General features: G+C 32.2%; 5 protein-coding genes across 6 annotated transcripts; 2 read left to right on the forward strand and 3 right to left on the reverse strand.

The window, feature by feature from the left end:
* Nucleotides 1-675: 675 nt before the first annotated feature.
* LOC8258606 (polyadenylate-binding protein-interacting protein 7) lies at nt 676-5,948 on the reverse strand. 2 transcript variants are annotated; one of them, XM_048372135.1, is made up of 7 exons: nt 5,532-5,948; nt 5,169-5,235; nt 3,776-4,672; nt 2,537-2,990; nt 2,363-2,433; nt 1,842-1,966; nt 676-1,412 (listed from the first exon to the last, which is right to left on the reverse strand). In XM_048372135.1, the coding sequence occupies exons 3-7, from the start codon at nt 4,574-4,576 to the stop codon at nt 1,109-1,111; spliced, it is 1,755 nt and encodes a 584-aa protein (XP_048228092.1). In that variant the 5' UTR covers nt 4,577-4,672; nt 5,169-5,235; nt 5,532-5,948; the 3' UTR covers nt 676-1,108. The 2 variants fall into 2 exon arrangements, with proteins under 2 accessions (XP_048228092.1, XP_015572940.1); XM_015717454.2 differs by lacking the exon at nt 5,169-5,235.
* A 2,124-nt stretch (nt 5,949-8,072) lies between these two features.
* LOC8258604 (protein NRT1/ PTR FAMILY 2.3) lies at nt 8,073-8,974 on the reverse strand. Its single transcript, XM_048372388.1, has 3 exons — nt 8,762-8,974; nt 8,623-8,692; nt 8,073-8,542 (listed from the first exon to the last, which is right to left on the reverse strand). The coding sequence occupies exons 1-3, from the start codon at nt 8,972-8,974 to the stop codon at nt 8,073-8,075; spliced, it is 753 nt and encodes a 250-aa protein (XP_048228345.1).
* Nucleotides 8,975-14,201: 5,227 nt separating this feature from the next.
* Nucleotides 14,202-14,618, forward strand: LOC8258603. Its single transcript, XM_025156849.1, has one exon. The coding sequence runs from the start codon at nt 14,202-14,204 to the stop codon at nt 14,616-14,618; it is 417 nt and encodes a 138-aa protein (XP_025012617.1).
* A 3,683-nt stretch (nt 14,619-18,301) lies between these two features.
* On the forward strand, nt 18,302-19,049 carry LOC8258602 (copper transporter 5). The gene has a single exon (XM_002516109.4). The coding sequence runs from the start codon at nt 18,472-18,474 to the stop codon at nt 18,901-18,903; it is 432 nt and encodes a 143-aa protein (XP_002516155.2). The 5' UTR covers nt 18,302-18,471; the 3' UTR covers nt 18,904-19,049.
* A 1,253-nt stretch (nt 19,050-20,302) lies between these two features.
* LOC8258601 (probable serine/threonine-protein kinase PBL12) lies at nt 20,303-22,784 on the reverse strand. Its single transcript, XM_002516108.4, has 5 exons — nt 22,103-22,784; nt 21,828-21,963; nt 21,460-21,596; nt 21,259-21,382; nt 20,303-21,123 (listed from the first exon to the last, which is right to left on the reverse strand). Exons 1-5 carry the CDS (start codon nt 22,481-22,483, stop codon nt 20,555-20,557), a joined length of 1,347 nt encoding a protein of 448 aa, XP_002516154.1. The 5' UTR covers nt 22,484-22,784; the 3' UTR covers nt 20,303-20,554.
* Between the last annotated feature and the right edge of the window lie 707 nt (nt 22,785-23,491).

The raw sequence follows: 23,491 nt of genomic DNA on the forward strand, positions 1-23,491 counted from the left end.
TTGAATTTAATACAGATAGTTCAACTTGATTATATTCTGAATTAAATAATGATCACAAACCAAACAATCGCTCGTTTTGCCTCCTTTCGCCTTTTGCCCTCTTTTCCCTCCAGGTTCAAGAGAAAAATTATATTCCCCAGATAAGAATTGGACATCTGAGAAGCGACAGCCAATAAATGTTTGATCGTTTTCTTTCAGGATCATCGTTCGCACTTTCTGCGATTTGTTGTATTTTTCTTCACCACCTATAAATGTTAGTTCTAAAGCAGGTGGATGTTTAAGTTGTCATGACCGCTCTATTCAATCCATGTGCCCGAGTATCAGGAATCAACTCATCATGAGTCTCTCCTTCAGATTATAGTTTCCTCAAGTGCACGCAAATTCTCAATTATGATGCCATCACTTTTTAAGTTCTAACCCACTCAGACTGCCTGTTTAGAACTTCCTCCGACAGCATAATCCATCCATTCATGAAACAGGCAGGCAACGAAAACGTCAATCAAATCCAACTCATCACTAGAGTCGACAATTAATCCTCTCCAGTCATTTTCATTATGCACGCAACAGTCCACCTGGGATGGGGTGCAGGTTCCCGGAGCCACTTACGACCGGAAATTTGTTTTGGGTATGAGAAGGGGTTCCAACGAGTACCCAGCCACCGCTCAATAGTCACGATTTGAAGAATTGTACTATCATGTAATTCAATTCTATCAGTTACATCTGAGAATTTAAAAAAAAAAAAAAAAAAAGAGAGAAAGAAAATGTAACAAAAAATAAGGTACAAAATTAACAAAATGCAAAAAGTTGTAAAAGATCGGCTGATGTAGGGTCCGTGATGGCTCCCGAAAGTAATGCCGATGTCAACCGGTTAAACCTTCCTTAATAATACACTTCCTGCTTCCTTTCCTTAACCCTTCCTTTTCCTAAATTTTTCTTTTTTTTAAGAACCTCATTTTTTTCTCTTTTTTTTCTTTCCATTTTTCAGGCTTTCAACTACTTTTTGTCTTCCATTTCTTCTCATGTACAGATACAAGAATGATTTTATGACTACGGCTTGGATTTTGCATTTGTCAAAAAAAACTCCTATACCTCACGTCAAGTCTCTGTCTCAATAGATCACTACCCGTAGCAGCCCTGGCTGTGGTTCAGTGTAATCAAGGCCCTCTTCTTCAAGCAGGTATTGCTGGACAGCGATTGGCAGTCTTGCTGGAGTTCGGGAACCCCTTGTGTGATGACCTGTCCCAACACAAATATAAACCTGCAGCCGCTGATCTGCAGCTCGAGCTGTGCTCCTGAGAACACTTAGTTCATGCTTTAGCACATGAATTGCTTCACTCACATGTAGACCATGAAGGTCTATCATCCGTTCATGTCCTCTCCCATTTCCCTGCATCTCGGAACTAATTGGGTTCCTGGGGAAAAGAAAGGCTTATAAACACACCAAGAGAGAACTGAACAAACAACTGGGGGGAAATTGCTTACAAGCTAGTTTCTTTAAAGATGCATGGGAAAAATGCAATATAGACATTTCTAGAGGAACTCAGAGGCAAGAACAATATAAGAGCATAAGGAAAAGAAAAAAAAAGGCAAGGACGAGAGGGAAGAGAAGCAGATCAAAGAAAATTAAAGATACCACTGTATCAGCATGATATTGTTCCTTTAGTGAGGAGATGGGCACTTAAAAAGGATTACCACAAAAGAAAATATCACCTCACAAGTTCAAGACATCAGATTGTCACAGCAAAGATTAAAGGCAATGCTTCAAAGTAGTTTATTAATGATTAAGCCAGGCATAACAGCCGGTCACCATGGTCAAGTACGATAAATAAGTATTAACAAACCTTAGGCGATATATAGATTCCTGAGCCTTCCCATGAGCTGCTTTCATATGCATATTATGCAGCTGCCCTTTCACGCTTAATTCTTTGGCTAGAGCCTTATTTCCAATGAGGTATGCTTGCCGTGCCTGTTTTAAGATGTAAAAACCATTTAATTTTAGTGAATGATAAATTTATTTAATCAGTTTGTTACTTGACCATGAAACGATTTGAAGGATTAAAACAGACTGACATAGTCTGCAAGCATTCTTTTCTGAATTTGTAGCATGTGACCTAACTGACAGTATTGTAGTTCACTTTCATTCGAAGAAAACAGAGGTACAGTTGCTATTTGTAGAAATTAGATTACTCGGCCTAGAGGAATTGCTTTGGTCTGTGCACTTCTAGACCATGTGCACTCACATTAAAAGGAAACCATGAGAATCTCCAAGTCGATTCGAGGTTGTTTTATCAAAGAGCATTTAAGAGAAGGGTCAAAAAGGCAAAGAGCAAACAGCATATTCTTAACAAATTTTGAGGATTACCTGTTCAAAATAGGCATTTCGTAACCTTGCATGATCACGAGCTTCTTCCCGCAACTCAGAATACATATTTGCTGCCATCCAACAATGTTAAAGCAAATCTAAATGCAGAAGTCATTTGTCCCACAAATAAAAGATGCATAAATGCAAGTAGGTTTGTTGAATAAGGAACATTACCCACTGCTTCTCCAGTTTCAAGCCAGACAGGAGCTGCTCGAGCTGAACCACGATTTTGTGCCCGCTCTGAATAAATGCCTCTCCCGTTTCCACTGCTATATGAGCTAGCTAACACATGAGAACTTCTGCTTGAACCAACCGCGGAATCAGCAGAACCATTTCTCTCATACTTCCATATGCCAGAATCTTGAGATGCCAACTTCCTGACAGCTGAAGCAAAATCTATTGCACCACCTCTAGATGGGGTGGAGGAACTGGATTTGAATAAAAGTATGTTCTCTTTGTCAGAAGATCGATAAGGATTGCCACTTTGCTGAATATCATCCCCAGAATATTTTGAAGGACTATTCTGACTATCTGGCACGGGAAGCGCTGGAAAGTCCATGGCACTAAGATTGGGAGCTGACAACGCCTTTGAGTTCATATTCTGATTGAAACCACCATCGACTTGAAGCTACAATTTAAGACAATATGTACAGTGAGGCCTTCTATACAAGAAGCATTACAAATGTATACCAAGGAAAAGATAAGTTTATAATCTTTAAAGATAATTACAAATAGTGTTGCATATTGTAATATAATCTGACTGTTAAAGCCAAATGCTTTCGAAACATCAAGCCCTAACACACAAACCAATTAGCACAGATAACTACAAAAACAAATGTGAAACATCAGCACCAAAAGAGAATCACTAACACCCAATTACCAGGCCACAGTGACTTAAGAACTGAAGGCTACACACACAGCCTATATTAGGAATTTAGAATTGAGTCGCCCCAAAACTCTCAGGAGAGCCAGCTCTTTCCTGCCAAAATAAGGCATAAAGGCATTGCTCACCACCATTAGCATCAAACCAACAGAATCAACCATTGCAGATCTACAGAGTTTAAAACATGTAAGTAGTTTCTTGATGCATTGCACATGTTTTAATAGAATTTGCGGATAACTCTATTAGATACGACATAAGTAAATCGTCCGAATGCTAAGCTGTTTGTTTCTCAAAAATCATTTTCTGACTTAATTCTTGAGGACAGCAATAATAGCTTCCATAATGACGAACGGATGCCAAATAATCAGTATCCAGGAAAACCATTGAACGGCTGAACATATAAACATCAGATGCAATGAAAAAGACTTCCATACATTAGCAAGGGCAGTTAATTGCCTTTAAACTGCAAAAAGTCACAAGTACAATCTCATCACAACAAAGGAAAATTACATGCAAACAAAGGAGTCTACCTCTAGCTGAGTAAGCATCTCAATAGTGAGATTTAAGTCGTATCCATTTGCAAAGTAAACCTCCGCAAGGCTTTCAGCAGCAAACCCAGGGAAATGTGAAGCCAAAAAGTCTAAAGGATTCATGTCAGGTTCATCAACTATTGCCTGTTCACCTAACATATCATTCATAAATCCCCGCCTTGAATTCCCATTGTATGGATGTACCTCCCTACCATTGCCAAGAAGGTGATCATTGTTAATAATCTGCTTGTCCCACGGTTTAGTTGGCAAATTCAAATAACCAGCTGCTGAAGTTGGATCTTCTCCATAAGAAGCAATAGCATATCTCATCTTTTCACTGAAGCTGCTACCATTTATATGCCTTGGGGATGGTTCCTGTTGCTCGGTTAATATGTATCCACTGCCAACAGAAGCAGGGAACTTAGGAACTTCACTGCTGTCATGCAAAGACAAGCCTGCTAAAGAGAGCCCTCCTAGTGATTGAGATTCATCTTCTCCCATGACCTTGAAGTCAGGGGTGATATCATCAGGGAGCTGATGGCGCCAGAACTGATGGGCCTCCTCATCAGATGTAGTAGAAATAGAAGACTCTGATCGATCAAGAACTGCTTTCCCTACAGGCCCAGAAGTAGCAAACCTTGCTGTAGTGGCTGCTGCATTTGATGTACTTCCAGATGGTGAAGATAACGATCTAAGGGAAAAGGGAACGAATTCTGCTGCATTTGGATTCAAAGCAGTTGCCTTGCTGGGAATATTTAGCTTGGTGGTGTTGGTTTGAGACCCTTTCTTAGATAAGCTCATTTCTTTAAAAATGGAAATAAGAAATACTCTACATGTATTAAACACACTGATACATGAATTAACCCTTATGTAGCAGCAGCACGCTTTATCCAAAACCTGCAAAATAGTTACATTTCATCATCCTAATCAGTCAAGCAGACAAAACAGCTATATACAATGACATAATCACATGCATATAGTCCAGTCCATGCCACAAATAAACGTGATATTAAATAATGTTAAAACTGCAACTGCCATATCTAAATTACAGTCCTTACAGAAACCTTACTATAAGTGTTCCCAAAAACAATCACCATCTCAGCTTTAACAGCTACACTAAATAAAGAAATGTATACACAGCAGCGCTTAACTACTTATTTATACCATACAAGCACAGTAAGCTGAACCTCAATTATAGCATATAGTATTAGCAGCCTCCTAATTGCATAATAAAAAATGAGTAAACAAGCTTAATTGTTTACTATTAGTAACACGTACACAACTATAACCTCAAAAACAAGTAATACACGAATAAAAGATTATAACTTCAGTAAAAAACAAGACCAATTGCATTAAATAAGACTCAATTTCACATAATTGACAAATTAACAACCTTTAACAAAAGACCAATGGATAAATTAGCTCCATTTCCAATAGAGAAAGCAAATCCACAAAAAACCCTACATAATTACACAATATAACTCATTAATTAACACAGATGAAAAGAAGACCAAAACTTTGCACAAAATTTGACAAAAATATCAGCAATAAATACCTAAAGCAATCAAGAACCACAAAAACAACAAGTTCAGATATCAGCACAATTAATTCACGTAGATCTCAAAAAAATACTTAAAAGTCAAAACTAGCTCAAAAAGAACCACAAGAAATAAAGAAAGAAAGAATTAACAAAAAAAAAAAAAGATCTAGAACAACAAATAAATTTTAAAAAAAAAAAGAGTAATAAAAATTAAACCTTTGCGAACCAAATCAAATGGATCCATAGTAAAGATCGGAGAAAGACTTAAAATAAAAGAAAGATAAGAGAAACAGTGAAAAGGATAATAGAGAGAGAGGTTAAAGCTTTTCTTTTGGTGTATCGATTTTCGAGCTTTCTTTTTCTCGTGTGTTCAAGTATTATCTCTCTTTTCTTTTTTTTCTTTTTTTCCTCAGCTTTCTGTTTGTGTTTCCCTCTCTAGAAAATTTTCTCTTTCTTTTTTTTTTTTTTTAATTTTCTTTTCCTTTTGGGTTTCTGGGTTAAGGGGTAATACCAGAAACCAGAACCACAAAAACTATATATAAAAAGAAGACAACAACAAGCCCAACCCTTCGCCACTCGATTTGACCCTTACCCTTTCCTCTCTGTCTCTCTCTCTCTCTCTCTCTCTCTCTCTCTACAAAACAAAACTAATCAACTTGATTTTCTTTTTGGTTTTGTTTTTATTTTATTATTTACTGGTTTATATTATTATATAATGTTGTGCTGGTTGGGATTTGAGAATTGAAAAGTGGACATTACTGTTTTATTAATTTATTTATTTTGATGGGTGAGTGTCCTTTACTTGAAGCCAGATGGCCATAATGTGTGAATTTTAATTCTTTTTTTTTTCTAAATAAGTTGCTACATTTATCAACTTATTTTTTTAGTTATTTATTTATATATTTCAACTGTTGTTATTATTTATTATAAATAAATTAACTATAAATAGAAATAATTCTTAAAATTTTATAATTATTATCATATTTAAAAAAGCTATAATTCAAAATATGTTTAAATGTATTTTTATATTTTAAATTAATTTAATAGATATTAAATTTATTTTAAAATATTTTTTAATTAATTTATTGACCGTATATAATAATATTATAAAAAAATAAAAAAAATTAGAATTAAAAGTATATATTTAAAAAATTAACTATAAAATGTAGTTAAATTATTATTTAATTAGTTTAATAATTTATTAAATAATATACTTAATCAGATAAATATAGAAAGATAATAAAAAAAAATTTATCTATTTTTTTTTATAATATTTTAAAATAAAAAGAAATTAATTTATAAGATCGTAACTAAATAATAAAGAGACGTATTTTTTAATATAATAATCATAACAAAGTGAATATAGATTATAAAGTTTAGTTTTGGGATTTATTGGACATCATGAACAAGTTGAGGAGGCACGTTGCTATTGTTTACATCCTCCATAAGAACAATGTACGCATCAACCAAGTAATTAACATCAACTAATTTATTATCTTTTTTCATAAGTTTTTTTTTTAAATGATAAAGATTATCTGAAAACTAATATAATGTTAATATTTTATTTATAAAACATCAAATGGACCGTTGGATATATAACAAAAAATAATTATCTTTTTTTTATTTAGAAAGTATTGTCCAAGTGAGGACTAGTAATAGAGGAGCACCATCCCTCTCCAACAGAAATTCTTGTCCATATTTGTGCTTTCTCCAAATAAAAACTTTTTTTTTTTTCTTTTCTTTAAGCTCCACCATTGTTGCAGAGGTTTTCCGTGGTTATATATGCTAGTTTATTTATGATTAATGTACCAAAACAAATCATATTTTGGTAATATATCAGTAAATCTTGCGACAACTGAATTTGCTGACTCATTTTTATTTTTTGGACACGTAATTATTAAATGCAAAAATCAGATATGGAGGATGCCCATTTGGATTTCCCAATTAAAAACCATTTTGTTTTTTATCAACGGTTGAAAATTAATAAACGATGAGCTCTTATAGCATTGATCGTGATACACTGAGCAGTGGATTTGAACAATTTTTATAGAGAAAGTTAATATGAACATGGAGCAGCACTAAGAATTTTGTTAGGGATTGTAGGTAAACTTATGAAAATAGGGGACAGAACAAGAAAAAACTAATAGAAATTGAAAGTAATTTTTTTTATAGGAAATATATGAGTATTTCGTTAATAAAGATTAATAAATATAATATTGTTATAGAAATCAAATATTTAAAAATATATATAAATAGATAAGTACAATATTGACGGAATAATAAATTACAATTTTGTGAAAAATATATGCTCTATTTAATGACATTAAACCACATATTAATTTTATAAGTATTTTTTTACAAATTAAATTATTTGAATGTCAGACTTAATTTTTTTATTTTCTATCACCACTCTTATAAAAAGACAACTCATTATATTTATAGAAAAAGAATCACATAACTGCCTAAATGATAATATAAAATAATTAAGAAAAAGATAGAATCGCTATCAATTTAAAATCGTTATGAATAAAAATATAAAACTTTGATAAAAAATTTTAAGAATGAAAGGGAACAAGCAGTTAGAATCTCTATTTTAAGTCTAAACCGACTTCAAATTGATAGCAAACATAAATGGAAAATTCTTATGTAAGGTAGCCTGATTCTTACTATAGTGCAGATAGTTGTATGTTAAGGTAGCCTGATTCTTCTTTTTTCTTTTTTTGTTCATCTATTAATATAACAAGCTGATATCACATGTCATTTTGAAAGAAAATTGTGTATAAAATAAAAGTAATTAATGTAACAGAAAAACCCAGTAAATCCAGCTTCAAACCTGAAGCTCTTTGTCAGCACTGAAGCAGCTGCCTCTTTTTCCTTTGCATCTTTCTCATGGTAATAGTCCTCGCTCCTAGATGATAACAGGACGTTCCTCTTGTTAATAGTAGCAACCGCTACAAGAGCTAAGCCTGTAAATGGACTTCCTTCCGGCTTATCATTTCGATAATATCGATTTCCAAGCAGAAAAATGACTAGTCCGATGAAATTTGCAGCAAGACATATGCCAAATCCTAGCGCCCAACTAGCATCTTCCTCTATGATGACGATTGCTGTTGCACCAACAACAGAAGAAGAATACAGAGTGAAGAAAAACCAGATGAAGAAAGTATTCTGATGCTCAGGTTTATTGAATTGGTTTGCTCCCATTGTTGCTAAAGTATATTGAGATCCTACAAAGCCGACAGATGTCAGAAGCAAGGATCCATATAGTAATGAATATTGAATGCCTGAAATGGGGCCTGGCATAAACTTGACCCTATCTCACAAGGTGCAGGCCTCAGTGAGTGAAGTAGTGCAGTTAAGACCAAAAGAACCAGTCCCTGCATGTTTAAATAAGAATGAATATATGTTTATGTCAATCATATCCATTATTTTGTAGAGATTAATACCAGAAAAGAGACACAAGAAGATATAGCGACAGCGGAGAAGTATCCCAAGAAAGAATCAGCTAGTATGGCTCCAACAATAGGAAATACATTGTTGCCTCCAGTAACCACATTTGAAACCTGAGCAGCATTGATGCTCTCGAAGTTAAATTCTTCAATAAGATAAACAATAATGTTGGATAGGTATCCTAATCCAGCAAGTGTCAAGCCAACCATAGTGTCCCTGCACCCATAAAAGAATTAGTCAAATTATAGTTTATTATAATTATATTAGCATGTCATTGTTCCATCACGTTAGAAATTGTTCATAGTTCACTTTTGCAAAAAAGAACAAAAAGAAAATGACTTAGTAATAGTAATTGCTTGCTTCGCAAACAATAAACCCAAGTTAGAAATATTCAGCCATTTAAAACCCACCAACTAACCCAAGTTATAATATATGATCTCAGTTTTGAGTTCCGGAGCTCATTCAAATCTAATCATGGGTTATATAATAACTATTTTATTTTATTTTTTCAGCCTTTATACTATTTTACGTTTTAGATTTATATGAATTAGAAAATCTAAAGCATTGACTCCTTTGATTTTTCCAAAACACCCTTTCCCAAACTCAAATGTATTAAAGAAGGAATTTCTTTATCCTTCTCCAGAATGAGACATCTTTCTATTGAATAATGTTTTAGACCTATTTTCTTAGCAAATAAACAAATTCCACTAAGAAACAAATAAATCCTTTCTCCATTTAATTTTTTATTTTAAATTTACCTTTGGACATTGAGAATTTTTTAAGAAAAAGAAAAAAAAAAGTAGTAGCAAATAAAATAAATTGGAGAAGAAAGGAATTTTTTTTGTTAATGGTGTTATGAGAAACCAAGTTGCTAACTTTTCATTTTATTGTATTATTTTTAATAAAATTATAAATTTTTTATTAATAAAGAGTAGTAAATATATTTTGATATAAAGATAAAAATAAATATTAAACATAAAAATTATATATAAAGAAATTTACTCGTAAAAATTATTAATCGTATTAATGAAACAGTAAATAGCAATTATGTAAGAAGAACGCTCCATTTGATTGTATTAAGTCTTATATTGACTTTTTTTTTCACTGAGCCTGATTATTTGAATCTCGAATTGAATTTTTTTTTTTTTTCTTCACCACTTTCACATATAGAGAGAATTCAACAATTCCATAATGAGATACCATAAAACTTCTATATAAAGAGAATTCAATACCCCTAATAGAAGACAACAAAACTTTTCAAAATAGAGATAATTTTAAATAATCAAACCAATTAAAAACAAAACATGAACAAAAATAAAACGTGGTGAGGCATCAGTCAAAAAAGGAATGACAAAACAGTAGATGTACATCTTTTCTTAGAGCAGATCTTATCTGATCTTTGCATATAGTTGTATAATAATAATAATAATAATTGTAATACATGGACCTACTACACAACAACCTACTCAGATTAGACCCGCCTTTCCTAAAGTTTTTTATTAATATTAAATTATCCAAACCTCGAAACAGAAATTAAAAAAAGAAATTACTAACTTTGGACAAAACCCTAAAATGGTTTGGCTAAAATTAAGATTCACTCCATACAAACATTTGTAAGAGATAAGCCCTAATGATTTTCATTATTGATTTGTTTGACTATAAAATTATATTTAAATTTTGAATTATTTATCTAAAACTGCATGGCATGGTGCCTAGTACAATGCATCTCCATTTAATTGGTATTTTCATGAAGGTAATTATTTCCCTTTTAGAATTAATTGTGAAAGCACATATATTTTAGTTGTTGAGTTAACTTATGCACGATATGTCCATATTGTAGATTGTATAAAATAAATTAATCCATTTTGTTAATTTAATATTTTTCAAGTTTATTAGTATTTATATATTAAATGAGTTTGTTAAATAAATACTTATTTTATTACTTAAATTTATTAATGTAATGAGTTTTTAGTGGATAAAATATTTGTTATTTTGTCAATATTCGTAAAATAAACAACTGTTTTCACAGTGTACGAGATCTTCATTTCAGCTGTCGGTACATTCTTTTGTCGTTTTGGAAATTAATACAACAAATGTTTGCATTATAATACACCACATCTAAAATTCAAACCATACGGAGGGTTTTACTCAAGCTTAATATATACATTATAACTAGTAGGAGAGTGACACATATGGATAAATATTTTATATTTTGATATTGGATAATTAATATATATTTTATTATTTAAACTAATAAATATGTGTAAATGATTTATTGATTTGGTGTATAGGTGGGATCATATATTAAATCTAAATAATAATTTTTTTAGTATAATATTTAAAAACTAACTACTGGTTGTTTATCTTTCAATAGCTAATTTTATCTGTTCAGTACATTAGAAATTTTTAATAATTGAAAGTCGATAATTTAATAATTTATTAGTTCTATTTTAAACTTTTTGAATTAACTGATAGTTAATTTGACTTTTTTCTGGACTATATTTTTATTTTTATAAGATGATTAATAATAGAATAATTCTTTATTAATCTATAATAAAAAAGTATTACAGAAACTGTTTAATCATGATATTTATATTTATAGCATTTAGAAGAAGAAATGTCATATTAGTGAGAACTAGATAAGATTCATTTCTGATAAAATTAATTATAATATTTTTAAATAGTATGTTTCGTTTTAAATAGTTTATTTAATAAAAATGTATTAAGTAAATTAATATTCTTAACAATGATTTGACAAATTAACAGCAAAAACTAGATATTCAACTAGGCAAATAGCTAAATCAGACATGCCTTAAAACACTATTCAATGTACCGAAGGAAAAGCCTCTCACTTGCCCAGTCCAGACCCACGGCCCATTAAAAGTTTCATTTGTGTAAAATCATAATTTATTTATTTTTTAAATTAAAAGTAATCATCTTTTTCCTTTTAGAAGGGAAAAAAAAAAGCAGAGAAAGAATAAAATCTTCAGAACATTCCCATAATTTTCAGCTAGATTCCAAAAGGATTAGTGCATATTAAATTACAATAATACCCTTCTAAGATAACACTGCTCACTCATAATATTCTTTCCTCTGAATTCATAACCCTCGGTACACACCAATGCCATGGTGTATAATAACTCCAACTTTGACATGATTGGACAAAGACAAAAATATCACAACGTACATTGTCCACGCGCATGCACGTCGTTGCTTGGCAAATACGGTTCGTTTTTGGACACGCACGCTTTACTTTATACGTCTCCGGCAGTACTCAACTTGTCTCATCTTACATGATCAGTCCGAACGAGAGAGTTACACGCTTGGGGTGGGTCGCGTGGGACAAGACCTAAATTGGCTTCGAATACCCGCAAACAGTTGCTTTCAGTGACAGCTGGCGGAAGAGGTCATGTTCAACTTGTACTGCATATACTAGGCTGCAATCATGGACACCCGAGCACATTATAGTTAATATCGTGTTTTAATAGCTTGTATTTCATCTTGATACGAGGAACCTCAAATGTACATCTGATATTTTACTTAGTGAAAATTATTACTATTACGATTATGATTGAATAAATATATAAATATATTATTAAAAAATATTTAAATACTATAAAAAATAAATTAAAATATTGATCAACTTATATTGAAAATCAAATGATCTAGATATATATTTGGCAACTATGAATGGGTAAAAGTTTTTCATAATTATAGCAAAGTCGGGCAAGGAATTGCCAACAAGGTAAAAGCTGCTGACGTGGACGCAATCACTTGAAATCTCAAAGGCTAATGATTGGGCATTGCCATCATTCCACTCAATTGTATTTTGATCAAATATATTGTTCTAGGCCAGTTAAAATCCCTCTCTTCAAGAAAGTTTTCATTCCAAATCAACCACTCTTGTCTATTTTCACTCATTTATTTCACACGTGGTAAAAAACAGTACTAAAACTTTTAAAATATAAAGCATTATCACACTCTCGATTGTTCTGTTTAATTTTTTTAAAATACCAAATAGTTTATATAAAATTCCAGCCAGCGAGTATTTATTACAACACTACAATCAATTTAAATGAATTTATGAGTAGAAGACTTATCAAAATTAATTAAAGTATGAGTCATTAGATTTATATAATTTAAAAGATAAAATAGAGATAGATATAGACTTGGCTATAAGGCAGGTTTCAACTCTAAATCATATTCTATAAATGAATTAGTCAATCTTGGTGAATAATTTTAGTTCATAATTGAATCTGAAATTTTAAAAGAAAAGAGTCGGTTAAGGTTTAACTCCATATTAACCTTAACGAAACCTGAACCTGAATTGGTTGTTGGACATTCAATCATTAAGAAATTGAAATATTAATTTAATAAAAAATTGAAATTAAAATTCTCTATCTATAAATTTTCTATTTATATTTAAATTTGATCCATTTATATTAAAAATATTGAATTATGGAAAAATATTAAAAATTTAGTTGAGTTGATTTAATTTTTTTAACCATGATTCATATTTTTAAATTATGATTCTTAATTATAAATTTTATAATTATCTAAATTAAAATATTAAATTTTTTTCTATTTTAAAGATAAAGCTAAAACCAAAACAACATAAATTGATCTTGAACTATTCGACCCTTAACCGTGATTTAGATCTTTAGTTTGCATGCCTATTTATAGTCCAACCTCCAAATAAATCATGAATAGTCGGTTTAGGATCAGTTCAGACACTTGATTATATTTAAATAAGTATACGATTCTCCTCTATTTATTAATTGAATCAATCTAACAAAATAATATTTTTTTCATTTATTTAATGCTTTTTATTCTTCCTCAATCTTTTCTCAATTCTAAAAAGATATTAAAAAGGTTCAAAGGCACAGATTTAAAATAAATAAAAAACAAAGCAAAGAGGAAATGGAGGAAAATGAAAAAGGACTAAGTTGCAATTTCAGTAAAAGCACAGGGGTGTGAAATAGCATTTAGTGAAACTCAAAAGCCCAATCCACAATTCAATATCGTTTTTGCTTCCGTAAGGTTACTTCTCCGACTTGCAAAATAAAACCATCTTCAACTGGAAAATGCGACTGAAACCCCTTGCACAAAATCAACATTAGAACTTGAAGCAGACCTGCTTCTAAGTATACTCTTGTCATGTACATGATGCTAAGAATCTTTATCACTGTAGAAGAAGGAGTAGAAAAATTTCAAGAAACCGAGTGGGAAAAGGAGAGATAAATATCTCTCTATAAGCAGGGGAACTTCTATCGGTGTTTATTCTGAAACAGTTGGTTGATTTTGTCTGTGGTGAACAATAAACAATCAAAGGTTTAATTAAACTCTTTGTCTTTTTAAATTTTAAATTCTCAGCAAAATTTCCGTTTCAGTTTAATTTATTTTACTAATAAATAATATCTCTGTATTCAAACCAGAATGTCGTCTGAGGCCATGGGTATAAAGCACAATAACGCTCCAGCAGCGGGCTTGGAGATTGAGAATACAAAGTGCGAGTGTTGCGGTTTCACGGAAGAGTGCACGGCGTCGTACATTGCTCGCGTGCGCGAGAGGTGCGGAGGCCGATGGATTTGTGGTTTATGCGAGGAGGCGGTTAAAGATGAGAGCTATAGGTTGAGCAAGGCTATCAGTGTCTCAGAAGCATTGGAATTGCACATGAAGTTCTGTCAGCAATTCAAATCTTCAATTCCTCCAATTAATCCTACAGGGAAGCTGATTTCTGCTGTCAAACTTTTAATCCGGAGAAGTTTGGATTCGCCGAGGAAGAAGAATGGGTCGGTGTTTCTTTCCTCGTCGTCGTCTTCGTTTTCTTGTGAGTTTAAGTTAATTAATTAGGTCTTTTATTTATTAATTTGAATTTAGCAGTACAATTGTAGGTAATTAAGTTAACAATAAGTTTTATTCTTTTTCTTTTTAAGGTTTATGTTATGTGATCTTTTTCTTTAATTTCTCTATTTTTTTTTGAAAAGGAGTTGTTTCCATTACAAATTGCTAATGCCTCGTTAAAGCTAGGCACTGAAAGAGACGAAATAAGTAAATAAACAAAATCAGTTAAAGATCGTAAAAAGAATATCTAAAGTAGAGAGGAAGAGGATTAGAGGCTGTGATAGTTTGGGCCCATAAGCTACGTATTAATGGATGTAGGGAATATCATAAAATTTTCGGATAAAAAAATGTGATTGATTTTGGGTCTGTGTCTTCCATGAAAGTTCTTCCAGTTACCTTATTATAGAGTTTGAGAATTCAGCTCTCGCACTGAATGTCTAACCACCAGATTAAAGCATTCGCTTATGCTTGACACATTCTTTTTTCTTTTCATATACTATATAAATGTATTTTTTTCTTAATTATTAAAATATTTACAGCAACAGTCTCTACATATAATAATTTTATACTAGTATTTATTAAAACATCCAAAAATTTCTTGTAGAAATAAACATTTATATAAGTTTGTGAAGCTGTACTCCGCCTGGGAATCCGACTAGAACAGATAACTTAGTGCAAAGCAGGGTATGGAGTACTAGAGTAACAAAATAACCGGGCCTGTTTTGAACGGAGTCCAATGAAGAAGTCCATATAAAAATAGAGATTTTTGGAAAATATTCTAAAATAAAATAAAAATAATTTTATTTTCTAATTTTATTTTCAAATTTAAAGTGTAGCTATTTTTCAGTTATTTTGAATTATTTTATTTTTAAAAATAAAATCGTAAATTTTAAAAAATATATTTAATATTTTAACATAATAAAAAAATATATTTAATATTTTTCCAATAAAAATTGACATAAATTTTTATTTATTGAATTGGCTTTGGCCTGGGTTTTCGAAGTGTTTACAGTACGAGTAAAGGAAAAAAAAAAAAAAAGTAAAAGTGAAACTTTACAGTACAGCCCGTTTTATAATACCTCACAATCGTATATATGCCTAAAATTTCCTGGTGATATGTAAACGATTGTGTTATAGTAATAGATCACCATATTATACAAATCTAATATTAACAGAAGTACCTAACAGCTGCAGTGTATTTATTAGTTATTATTATTTGCAGCTCATTATAGTTGAAGTACAATAGTCTTATATTTATATAAATTGAAATTATGAATTGTAATTAAAGATTGTCAGTCAAAATTTGTCCCGTATTATATATACGCTTAACTACAGAAGAGTCTTAAATTTAATGTGCATTAGTTAAGGAAATATCCTTAACTTTCACACCATCAAGAGGGAGACATAATAGACGATTTGTATTTTTAAATGGGACACAGGAGATGGAACCCATCATATCAACACATCCCTCAAATTCACCTCTTTTAAATTAACTCGCACTGCATGAATTGGTGCCAGCAGAAGCTCAAGCTTTATAACTGGCAGTGAAACTTCCAGTGGGTATATGAATGCCAAAGATTACACCTTGAATCTTATAGTCCAATGGTGGTGTCACCCATTAACTTGAGACCCCGACATACAAAAAGAAAGTTCTAATTCGTTCTATTTTTATTGATAGGATAAAGTGATGGGTCATATCAAATTGCCGCACCTTTGACAAATATTATAAATTTGGCTTGCATGTTAACAGAGTATCTAAAATTTCACACTCCAAGCGATTACACTCTAGACGCCAACAAAGATCGGCTAAATTTCCAATTAGGTCGAGAGCTAAAAAGTAACAAAGGTCGTCTATCTCCAATTAGGTCGAGAGCTAAAAAATAACGTAATTATTGAGTAGTAAATATTTTTCTCTTTCTTTAAGTCGCCACTCATAATAGTCGAGGTATATATATATTTCTTTTTTACATGCACAACCCAGACTTTTCTCTATCCACTATATTGTTACTATGCCAAAATCATTCCAGACAGAACCCATTTAGAAACAAGGTCTATTGACTCAATGACCCATGCTTTGTAATTTGGCAAGGAACCCTAAAAAATGTGTCCTCTAGATGAATCCATCAATTATATTATAACAAACTCTAAATTTTATGTATGAATCCTCTTATAGACAGGATAGTAAGTGGTTATCTATATAACGCTACAGTTGGCACCAATACACTATTTTACTTTCTTTGGTAATCTTGGTGGAGTAACCTAATGAAATTAATGTCAGGTTAAGTATATATATTTTGACAAAAGGAGGTAATTAAGGTGAATTGATATGGAGTTGGAACTTGGAATGGTTGTTGTGGGCATAAAGATTAATGTCAGTTTGTGGTTGTGCTTATGCAGTAGCAGCAGGAGTAATAGTACGTAGTACAAAATAAGTCGATCACTTGTACTACAATTTTTCATATTCTTCACCGCCCATTTTGATGAACACATAAAACACCTCACCATCTTCATTATTTCTGTATGTTTTCTCTGCCCACATTCTCAACTTTTACTCTCTTCGTTCTTTCTGGAAATTTTTAGCTAAAGCAGAAACGCCATCTCGAAGGTAAATATTCAATCTATAAAGCTAGTAAAATCAATAAGTTTTGGCTCATAATTAATTAAAAACAAAATCTGTAAAAAGCTACAAAATGCTCCCTAATGGACAAAATGGTTTTCCATAATTATAAGATTAAAATATAAAAAATTTATAATATCTTATGAGATTAATTTAAGAATCAGAATAAAAACGATGCTCATCGTACTATTTATATGTTAAAACGGTCCTTACTTTTCTAAAAGTCTTTCCAACCTTTAAAACAAAAAAAACGTAAAAAAAGAAAAAGAAAAAGGAACATACTATCATATATGTACCTAAAATAATAAATTATTATTTACAACTTAATGTTTTATAACTAATACATATGATGAGCTTAAAATTTATTAAATATTAAAGTATTAGTTTATTAAGTTTCTGAATAATAAAAAACTATAAAACAATATAAGGCCAATAATTTTAAAGTAAATTATTATATAAATTTAAATTAATAAGCTATTAAATAAAAAAATAATATAAAAAACATATGCTAAATACTTGAACATTGTCAAACTGTTATTTTTATGGAGGATACAGTTTTTGATGGCACATGCGAAAAACATAACTTTCCTTATATATAATATGATAAATATTTTATAATTCTTTAAAATTGATAACTTTAAAATTCAAAATTGAATACCAAATATAAATATATTAATATCAGACACTAATTAAAGTTGATATACATTAGTAATTTTCTTTCAAATATATTTTTTCCAATAAATAATAATTAATAATAAATATTTTTCATAGTATATCCTTCTTTGCAAGTTCAACAATTCAGCTTTGTACTTAGCAAACTTGCTTGCCAGAGAGGTTCTTAATAACTTTGTACTCCTCGTTTCTTAATTGTATCTTTCTTAACCCTTTGACAAAAAAAAAAGAAAAAGATTACGTGTTCACTTCCCAATAAATGGATAGAATACAAAATTAAAGAATAAATAAAATAAGATATTTTAACAGTCAATGGATACAATACAAATATAGAATAATAATTAAAATATTTAAAATTGAACTCAAATTTTCAAAGGGTGATTATGTACTCTAAATCAAGTAACGTACAACTCACGCAAAGCGTACTCCATTGTACTGCACAGAAAAACTCGCTACAAATTCTTCATCATCTCCGTCATTACATTGACCTTTTCTTGACTTTCTCTCTCTAAAACTCGCTCTAATTATTTTCTTGAATTCCCTGAATCGGAAAAACAAAAGCAAAGAAGAAAAATGATGCACATGACGTTTTACTGGAGCAAAGAAGTGACACTCCTCTTCGATTCATGGAAAACCAAGACATGGCTAAGTTATGGTTTAACTCTTCTCGTCTGTGTAATCACTTCCGCCTCGTACCAATTTCTTGAAAACCGACGCGTGCAACTTAAAGTCAACGCCGCAAACGCTGGTTCGGCGGTGGGGGTAGATGAGCCTCTGCTTCAATCAAAGACTGGTGGAGGAAAGTGGTCGGTGGCGCGTGTTGCCGGAGCTGTGCTTTTTGGGGTCAATTCGGCTATTGGGTACTTGTTGATGCTTGCTGTTATGTCTTTTAATGGAGGAGTGCTTTTGGCTGTTGTTTTCGGGTTGACTATTGGGTACTTGTTGTTTAGAAGCGAAGATGAGAATCTGACGATGATTCTTGATAACCCATGCGCTTGTGCTTAAAAGAAATTAATCGAGTCTTCTTTTTATTTTGTTTTGCGTTGTATTATTTGTTTCTTTTTACTTGTTTGTTAAAGACCAAGAAAGATCTTATCTTTGTAAGAAATTTGGAATTTCTTTTTGTAAATAGATTTTACTTTTTGGGTTGATTTGAGAACTGAAGTGGGTGCTTTTGTCTTTTATATTCTGATGATGTCTAGTAAGCTTCTGTTTTGCAGGTTGAACTATCTTCTTGAATTTTGTTTGGATTCATTGGACCACTTTTATCAATGGATTGTTTTTGTCTGCAATTGGGATTTAGTTTATAGTTGGGTTCATTGCACTCTTATTTAAGAGCAACTTAGGTAATGAATTTCATTGAATTCAGAGGTGTAAAAAAATCAGTCTGCAAGTAGCTTTTGCCTTGCAGTGAGGTTCTCGTAATGTTAAGTCAATGCTCTTCTTCTAGCAGTTAGGTAGGTAATTGTAAGTTGTAACAGAGAGCCAACCATGCTTAATTGGAAATTCCCTTACTCGAACAATTTCTGAACATTTTTTTCCCACAGTTGATTGATAGTTTGTATAATCTAAACACTCAATCAACAATCATTCACATGGTATGCTGCGGGTTTCCTTTGAAGTAGAAGTCATAGATTGGGTGCTGAAGGTGGCTATGCTATCTTCTAGCTGCCACCAGGATTAACTGCATACTTCTGCATCAGCATTGAAGCATGCTCCTGATTGTTCCATCAAGACTTATTCCAAATCATTTGATTAGCATTTACATATTTTCAGTCTAGAAAGATGCTACATCTCAGAGCAACAGAACATTGATTTGGGCAAGTGTTGCAGTGTCTGTTGAATATCTGCCTGTAGACTGTAGACTGTAGAACATGAGATTCTGCCTTGTAATGTAGGAGTTCCAACTTATTAGATAAAGGATTCAAACCTAAACAAAAAGGAATTCAAACCCAAAAATTAATCTTTTGTTGCTCCCAACATCCGGAAGAAGCCATTTGAAGTTTTAAAAAGTTAATAATTCTTTGGTAGAAAAAGAAAGACAAATAGTTATTGCTGATGAGTGGTTGTTGAATTTTGTAGCATTCTCATATTCATGTAATCAAATTTTACTTTTAGTAGGAGGGACTTGGAATTATACCTCTGATTAAGATAGATAGATAGTAGTAGGTGCTCGTCCATTTCAACTTTATTTATATATAATTAACATAATTTCTTTCATGTTAATTACATTTTAAGTTAGGTGCCTGTCTATTCTTCTAGTTTCTTTAGATTCCTAAAACATGCATACAATAACTAGTTCAATGCAGAGAAGGAGATATTTATCCACTTGCGACTTGTGGTCCCTTCTCCACCTTCCTCAAACCAAATGGAAGAAAATGAAAAAGAAAGAACAAAAGCACACTTACCTCACCAAGAAAAATGGCAATTCTTTTCCTTGTTTCTTTTCCATTTTTTCTTTGGTTACATCACGATACATAATTTCAGTTCATATTTTCCTTTGCAGGAATCTGAACTTTAAGTGCAATGCAGGTTTTCCAGAAATTTAAGCATTGCTCCTTCTGTAATTCTTTTCTTGTAAAATACACACCAAAATATATATGTATATATGGTATTCATTGTTATATACTTGTATTTGTATTGTCTGTACCTCCTACTAATTTCCAGGATTTTCAGGAGAGCTAAAACCATTTTCAATATTCTCATAAACAGCAGAATCCGAATAACCGATTCGAGACACAGGCAGTTTGATCCGATGTCTCCAACCGCGGGGATGCCTATGACTGGTTCTATGATGTCCAATTTCTTCACTAGCATCCTTTGCTCCTTCACTTTTAATTCCTTCCTCCCTCCCAAAACATTTCTTGCTGCCATTTTCATTTGGAACTATGTATACAAATGGTGCTAAAAATGTGTCATCAAAGTCCTGAAGGGATTCCAAGACCTTTACTACATAACTCATAGTGGGTCTAGGTTTTGGATGATGGCTGAGACATTTGTAAGCTAATGCAGCTGCCTTTTGAGCTCCACTGCTTGAATATTGTCCTTCAAGTCTTGGATCTATAATCCTGTCTAGCTTGTTTAGATCCTTTAATAATGGTCTTGCCCATTCTACAATATTCTGGTCTCGACCTGGGCGGGTGTCATCCATTGAACGTCTACCGGTTAACAACTCTATCAGAACTACACCAAAGCTGTATACATCACTCATTGTTGTTAGGTGACCTGGAATCAGGATGTTGAATTGGGTTAGCTTTCAGGATAAGACAATTTTAAACCAATAAAACTTCAGGCAGTTTTCAAAAATAGAAACAAGAACTTGATATGGAAGGAATCAGATACATAATTGATTGACATTACCAGTCATGACATACTCAGGGGCAGCATAACCTTGCGTTCCCATTACTCGGGTTGTTACATGTGTCTCTTCTCCATCAGGACCATCCTTTGCAAGTCCAAAGTCTGAGAGTTTTGCAATGTAATCCTAGAGGACAAAAACATTTTTTTCCATTAGATTGGCTGATTGTTCTCATTAGCATAAAGCTGAAGATAGAGGCTTACAGAGTCTAAAAGGATATTTGAAGACTTGAAGTCTCGGTATATCACCGGTGGATCAGTTTCATGAAGGAAGGCCAGACCCTTAGCTGCACCTAATGCAATTTTCATCCTAGCCGACCATGGCAACGCAGCTGAATACCCTGCAAATTAGTCAGGGAGAAAAATTCTAGTAAGAAACTATGTTTCAGCAGACAAACAACATAAATATAACCTTAATATGTCGAATTGATGTAAATATTACATTATTAAAATCAGTCTCAGTCTTCTAAATTTCGTCCAACTATCAAGTTCTGTACATTTAAAATATGAGATTTGAAGGAGTAAAATCACTAGGCAACTCACGAGATTATGTATAAGAACAAGAAACATACTTCTGAAGAGTTGATTTTCTAAGCTGCCTCTTGGCATGTACTCATATACCAATAGTCTTTGGTCCTCCTCACTACAATATCCAATCAATTTAACCAGATGTTGATGTCTCAGCTGTCCAAGAAAGATTATTTCTGCCTGCACGAAAATTAACCACTAATTGATTGAGCAACGCTATTATACTTTCTTTCTTTCTTCAAGATTACTATAACAAAGACTCTTTCATTAGTAAGCAAGAAAACTAAACAAATTGACTATGTATCAAGAACTAACTAACCATCCACTCCTTGTGGCCCTGCAATCCATCCAGGTCAAGAGACTTCACAGCTACAGGTTGAGCCGCCAATCCAGGCCTAAGCTTATCATCGACAAACCCTTTATACACAGGTCCGAACCCACCTTCACCGAGCAGGTTACTCCTTGAGAAACTCTGCGTTATGGTTCTTAATTCTGCAAATGCGAAAATATGCAGTTTCGGACCTGCGAAAGAGTTTGAAAGATCCTCAATGGAGAGTGGTGAACTAGGATTACTCACTTCTGACAGGGATCGCCTCCGAAAAGAAGTATGTTTTAAGGCCTGATTTTCAGATTCAGGCAGGGGTTCAGTCTTGTAACAGCTCAAGATTATGCATTTCCATGTTCCTTTCTTCATAGTCATCTTTTGTATAATCAAGAACTAATGTTGACCAAAAATAAAACTTGTGAATGTATTTTATAGAGTGACTGCCACAAAGAAACTTTTGATCATCCACATAGAAGAGAAAAGAATACCTTCCAAATTTGAATAACAGAAGGAGAAAGAGCTGAGTCTAAGGAGAAGGTGAGATGATGATACAAGTGGCTATTGATGTGAAAAACTTGAATGGAAGGCCTGCCTTTTATATTTTCATTTTCACTCACCTACTACTACTGCTGGTGCTCTTTAAGCCCAATATATATAGAGCAGGGGTACCAAAAAGACATGGTGCATTTCCTTGATTCTTTACAACACTTGTTTATCTTAATCTTTTTAGTAATTCCTATAGAAAAGATAGATACATGACCCCCAAAAAATAATAATAATTAAAAATATCAAGGTCTCTGAGTCTGCAATTTAGTTAGGGAGAGATGATTGGGCTACCTCTTGACTTTGAAAAAATTAAGGAGAAACAAACAAATGCCTTTTCTAGCTATTCTTTCCCTTTTTCCATTCTAGGGTCCATTCATAAAAATGCATGTGAATATTACTTGTAGAATCAAATACAATTTGTACTTCTGAGTAATACCAAATCTCGCATTTTTAAATTAAAAATCTTATCTCACACATCTTAAGCACTGCTAAATGTACCCTTTACCAAATTGGAAATTTTTATGTTGAAATTAAGTGTTGCCCAAGTCCATGGCACCATCACCAGATGAAATAAGATTAAAAAAAGAAAAGAAGAAGAAATGTCATAAAGAAAAACATAATGCTTCGTGACTATTCTACTGGAGATCTAAAACTGAAAGGGTATTATTCATGCCAAAGCCTGATGATTAAGGTGTTAAGAGGTCATGATCAGATGATACCAGCCAGACAAGTACTAGCTTTCTTGGAGTTCCCCAAGTACAGATTGTATTGATGACCTACAAGGACATCTTTCTGGAGCCAGTGCGACCCTACAATTTTTTTGCTGTAAAATGAATC

The sequence above is a fragment of the Ricinus communis genome, chromosome 3 (assembly GCF_019578655.1).
Source record: "Ricinus communis isolate WT05 ecotype wild-type chromosome 3, ASM1957865v1, whole genome shotgun sequence".
Classification (NCBI taxonomy): Eukaryota; Viridiplantae; Streptophyta; class Magnoliopsida; order Malpighiales; family Euphorbiaceae; genus Ricinus; species Ricinus communis.

What these genes read in the sequence shown, in the direction of transcription:
- LOC8258602 (XM_002516109.4), top strand. Translation starts at nt 18,472, where the DNA reads ATGATGCACATGACGTTTTACTGGAGCAAAGAAGTGACACTCCTCTTC.
- LOC8258604 (XM_048372388.1), bottom strand. Translation starts at nt 8,974, where the DNA reads ATGGTTGGCTTGACACTTGCTGGATTAGGATACCTATCCAACATTATT. An exon ending in CTTCTTGTGTCTCTTTTCTG is followed by an intron (nt 8,693 to 8,761) that starts GTATTAATCTCT and finishes TTAAACATGCAG; the next exon opens with GGACTGGTTCTTTTGGTCTT. An exon ending in ACCTTGTGAGATAGGGTCAA is followed by an intron (nt 8,543 to 8,622) that starts GTTTATGCCAGG and finishes TCGGCTTTGTAG; the next exon opens with GATCTCAATATACTTTAGCA.
- LOC8258603 (XM_025156849.1), top strand. Translation starts at nt 14,202, where the DNA reads ATGTCGTCTGAGGCCATGGGTATAAAGCACAATAACGCTCCAGCAGCG.
- LOC8258601 (XM_002516108.4), bottom strand. Translation starts at nt 22,483, where the DNA reads ATGACTATGAAGAAAGGAACATGGAAATGCATAATCTTGAGCTGTTAC. An exon ending in AGAAAATCAACTCTTCAGAA is followed by an intron (nt 21,597 to 21,827) that starts GTATGTTTCTTG and finishes ACTAATTTGCAG; the next exon opens with GGTATTCAGCTGCGTTGCCA. An exon ending in CAAATATCCTTTTAGACTCT is followed by an intron (nt 21,383 to 21,459) that starts GTAAGCCTCTAT and finishes TTTGTCCTCTAG; the next exon opens with GATTACATTGCAAAACTCTC.
- LOC8258606 (XM_015717454.2), bottom strand. Translation starts at nt 4,576, where the DNA reads ATGAGCTTATCTAAGAAAGGGTCTCAAACCAACACCACCAAGCTAAAT. An exon ending in TGAAACTGGAGAAGCAGTGG is followed by an intron (nt 2,434 to 2,536) that starts GTAATGTTCCTT and finishes GTTGGATGGCAG; the next exon opens with CAAATATGTATTCTGAGTTG. An exon ending in GAAATGCCTATTTTGAACAG is followed by an intron (nt 1,967 to 2,362) that starts GTAATCCTCAAA and finishes ATCTTAAAACAG; the next exon opens with GCACGGCAAGCATACCTCAT.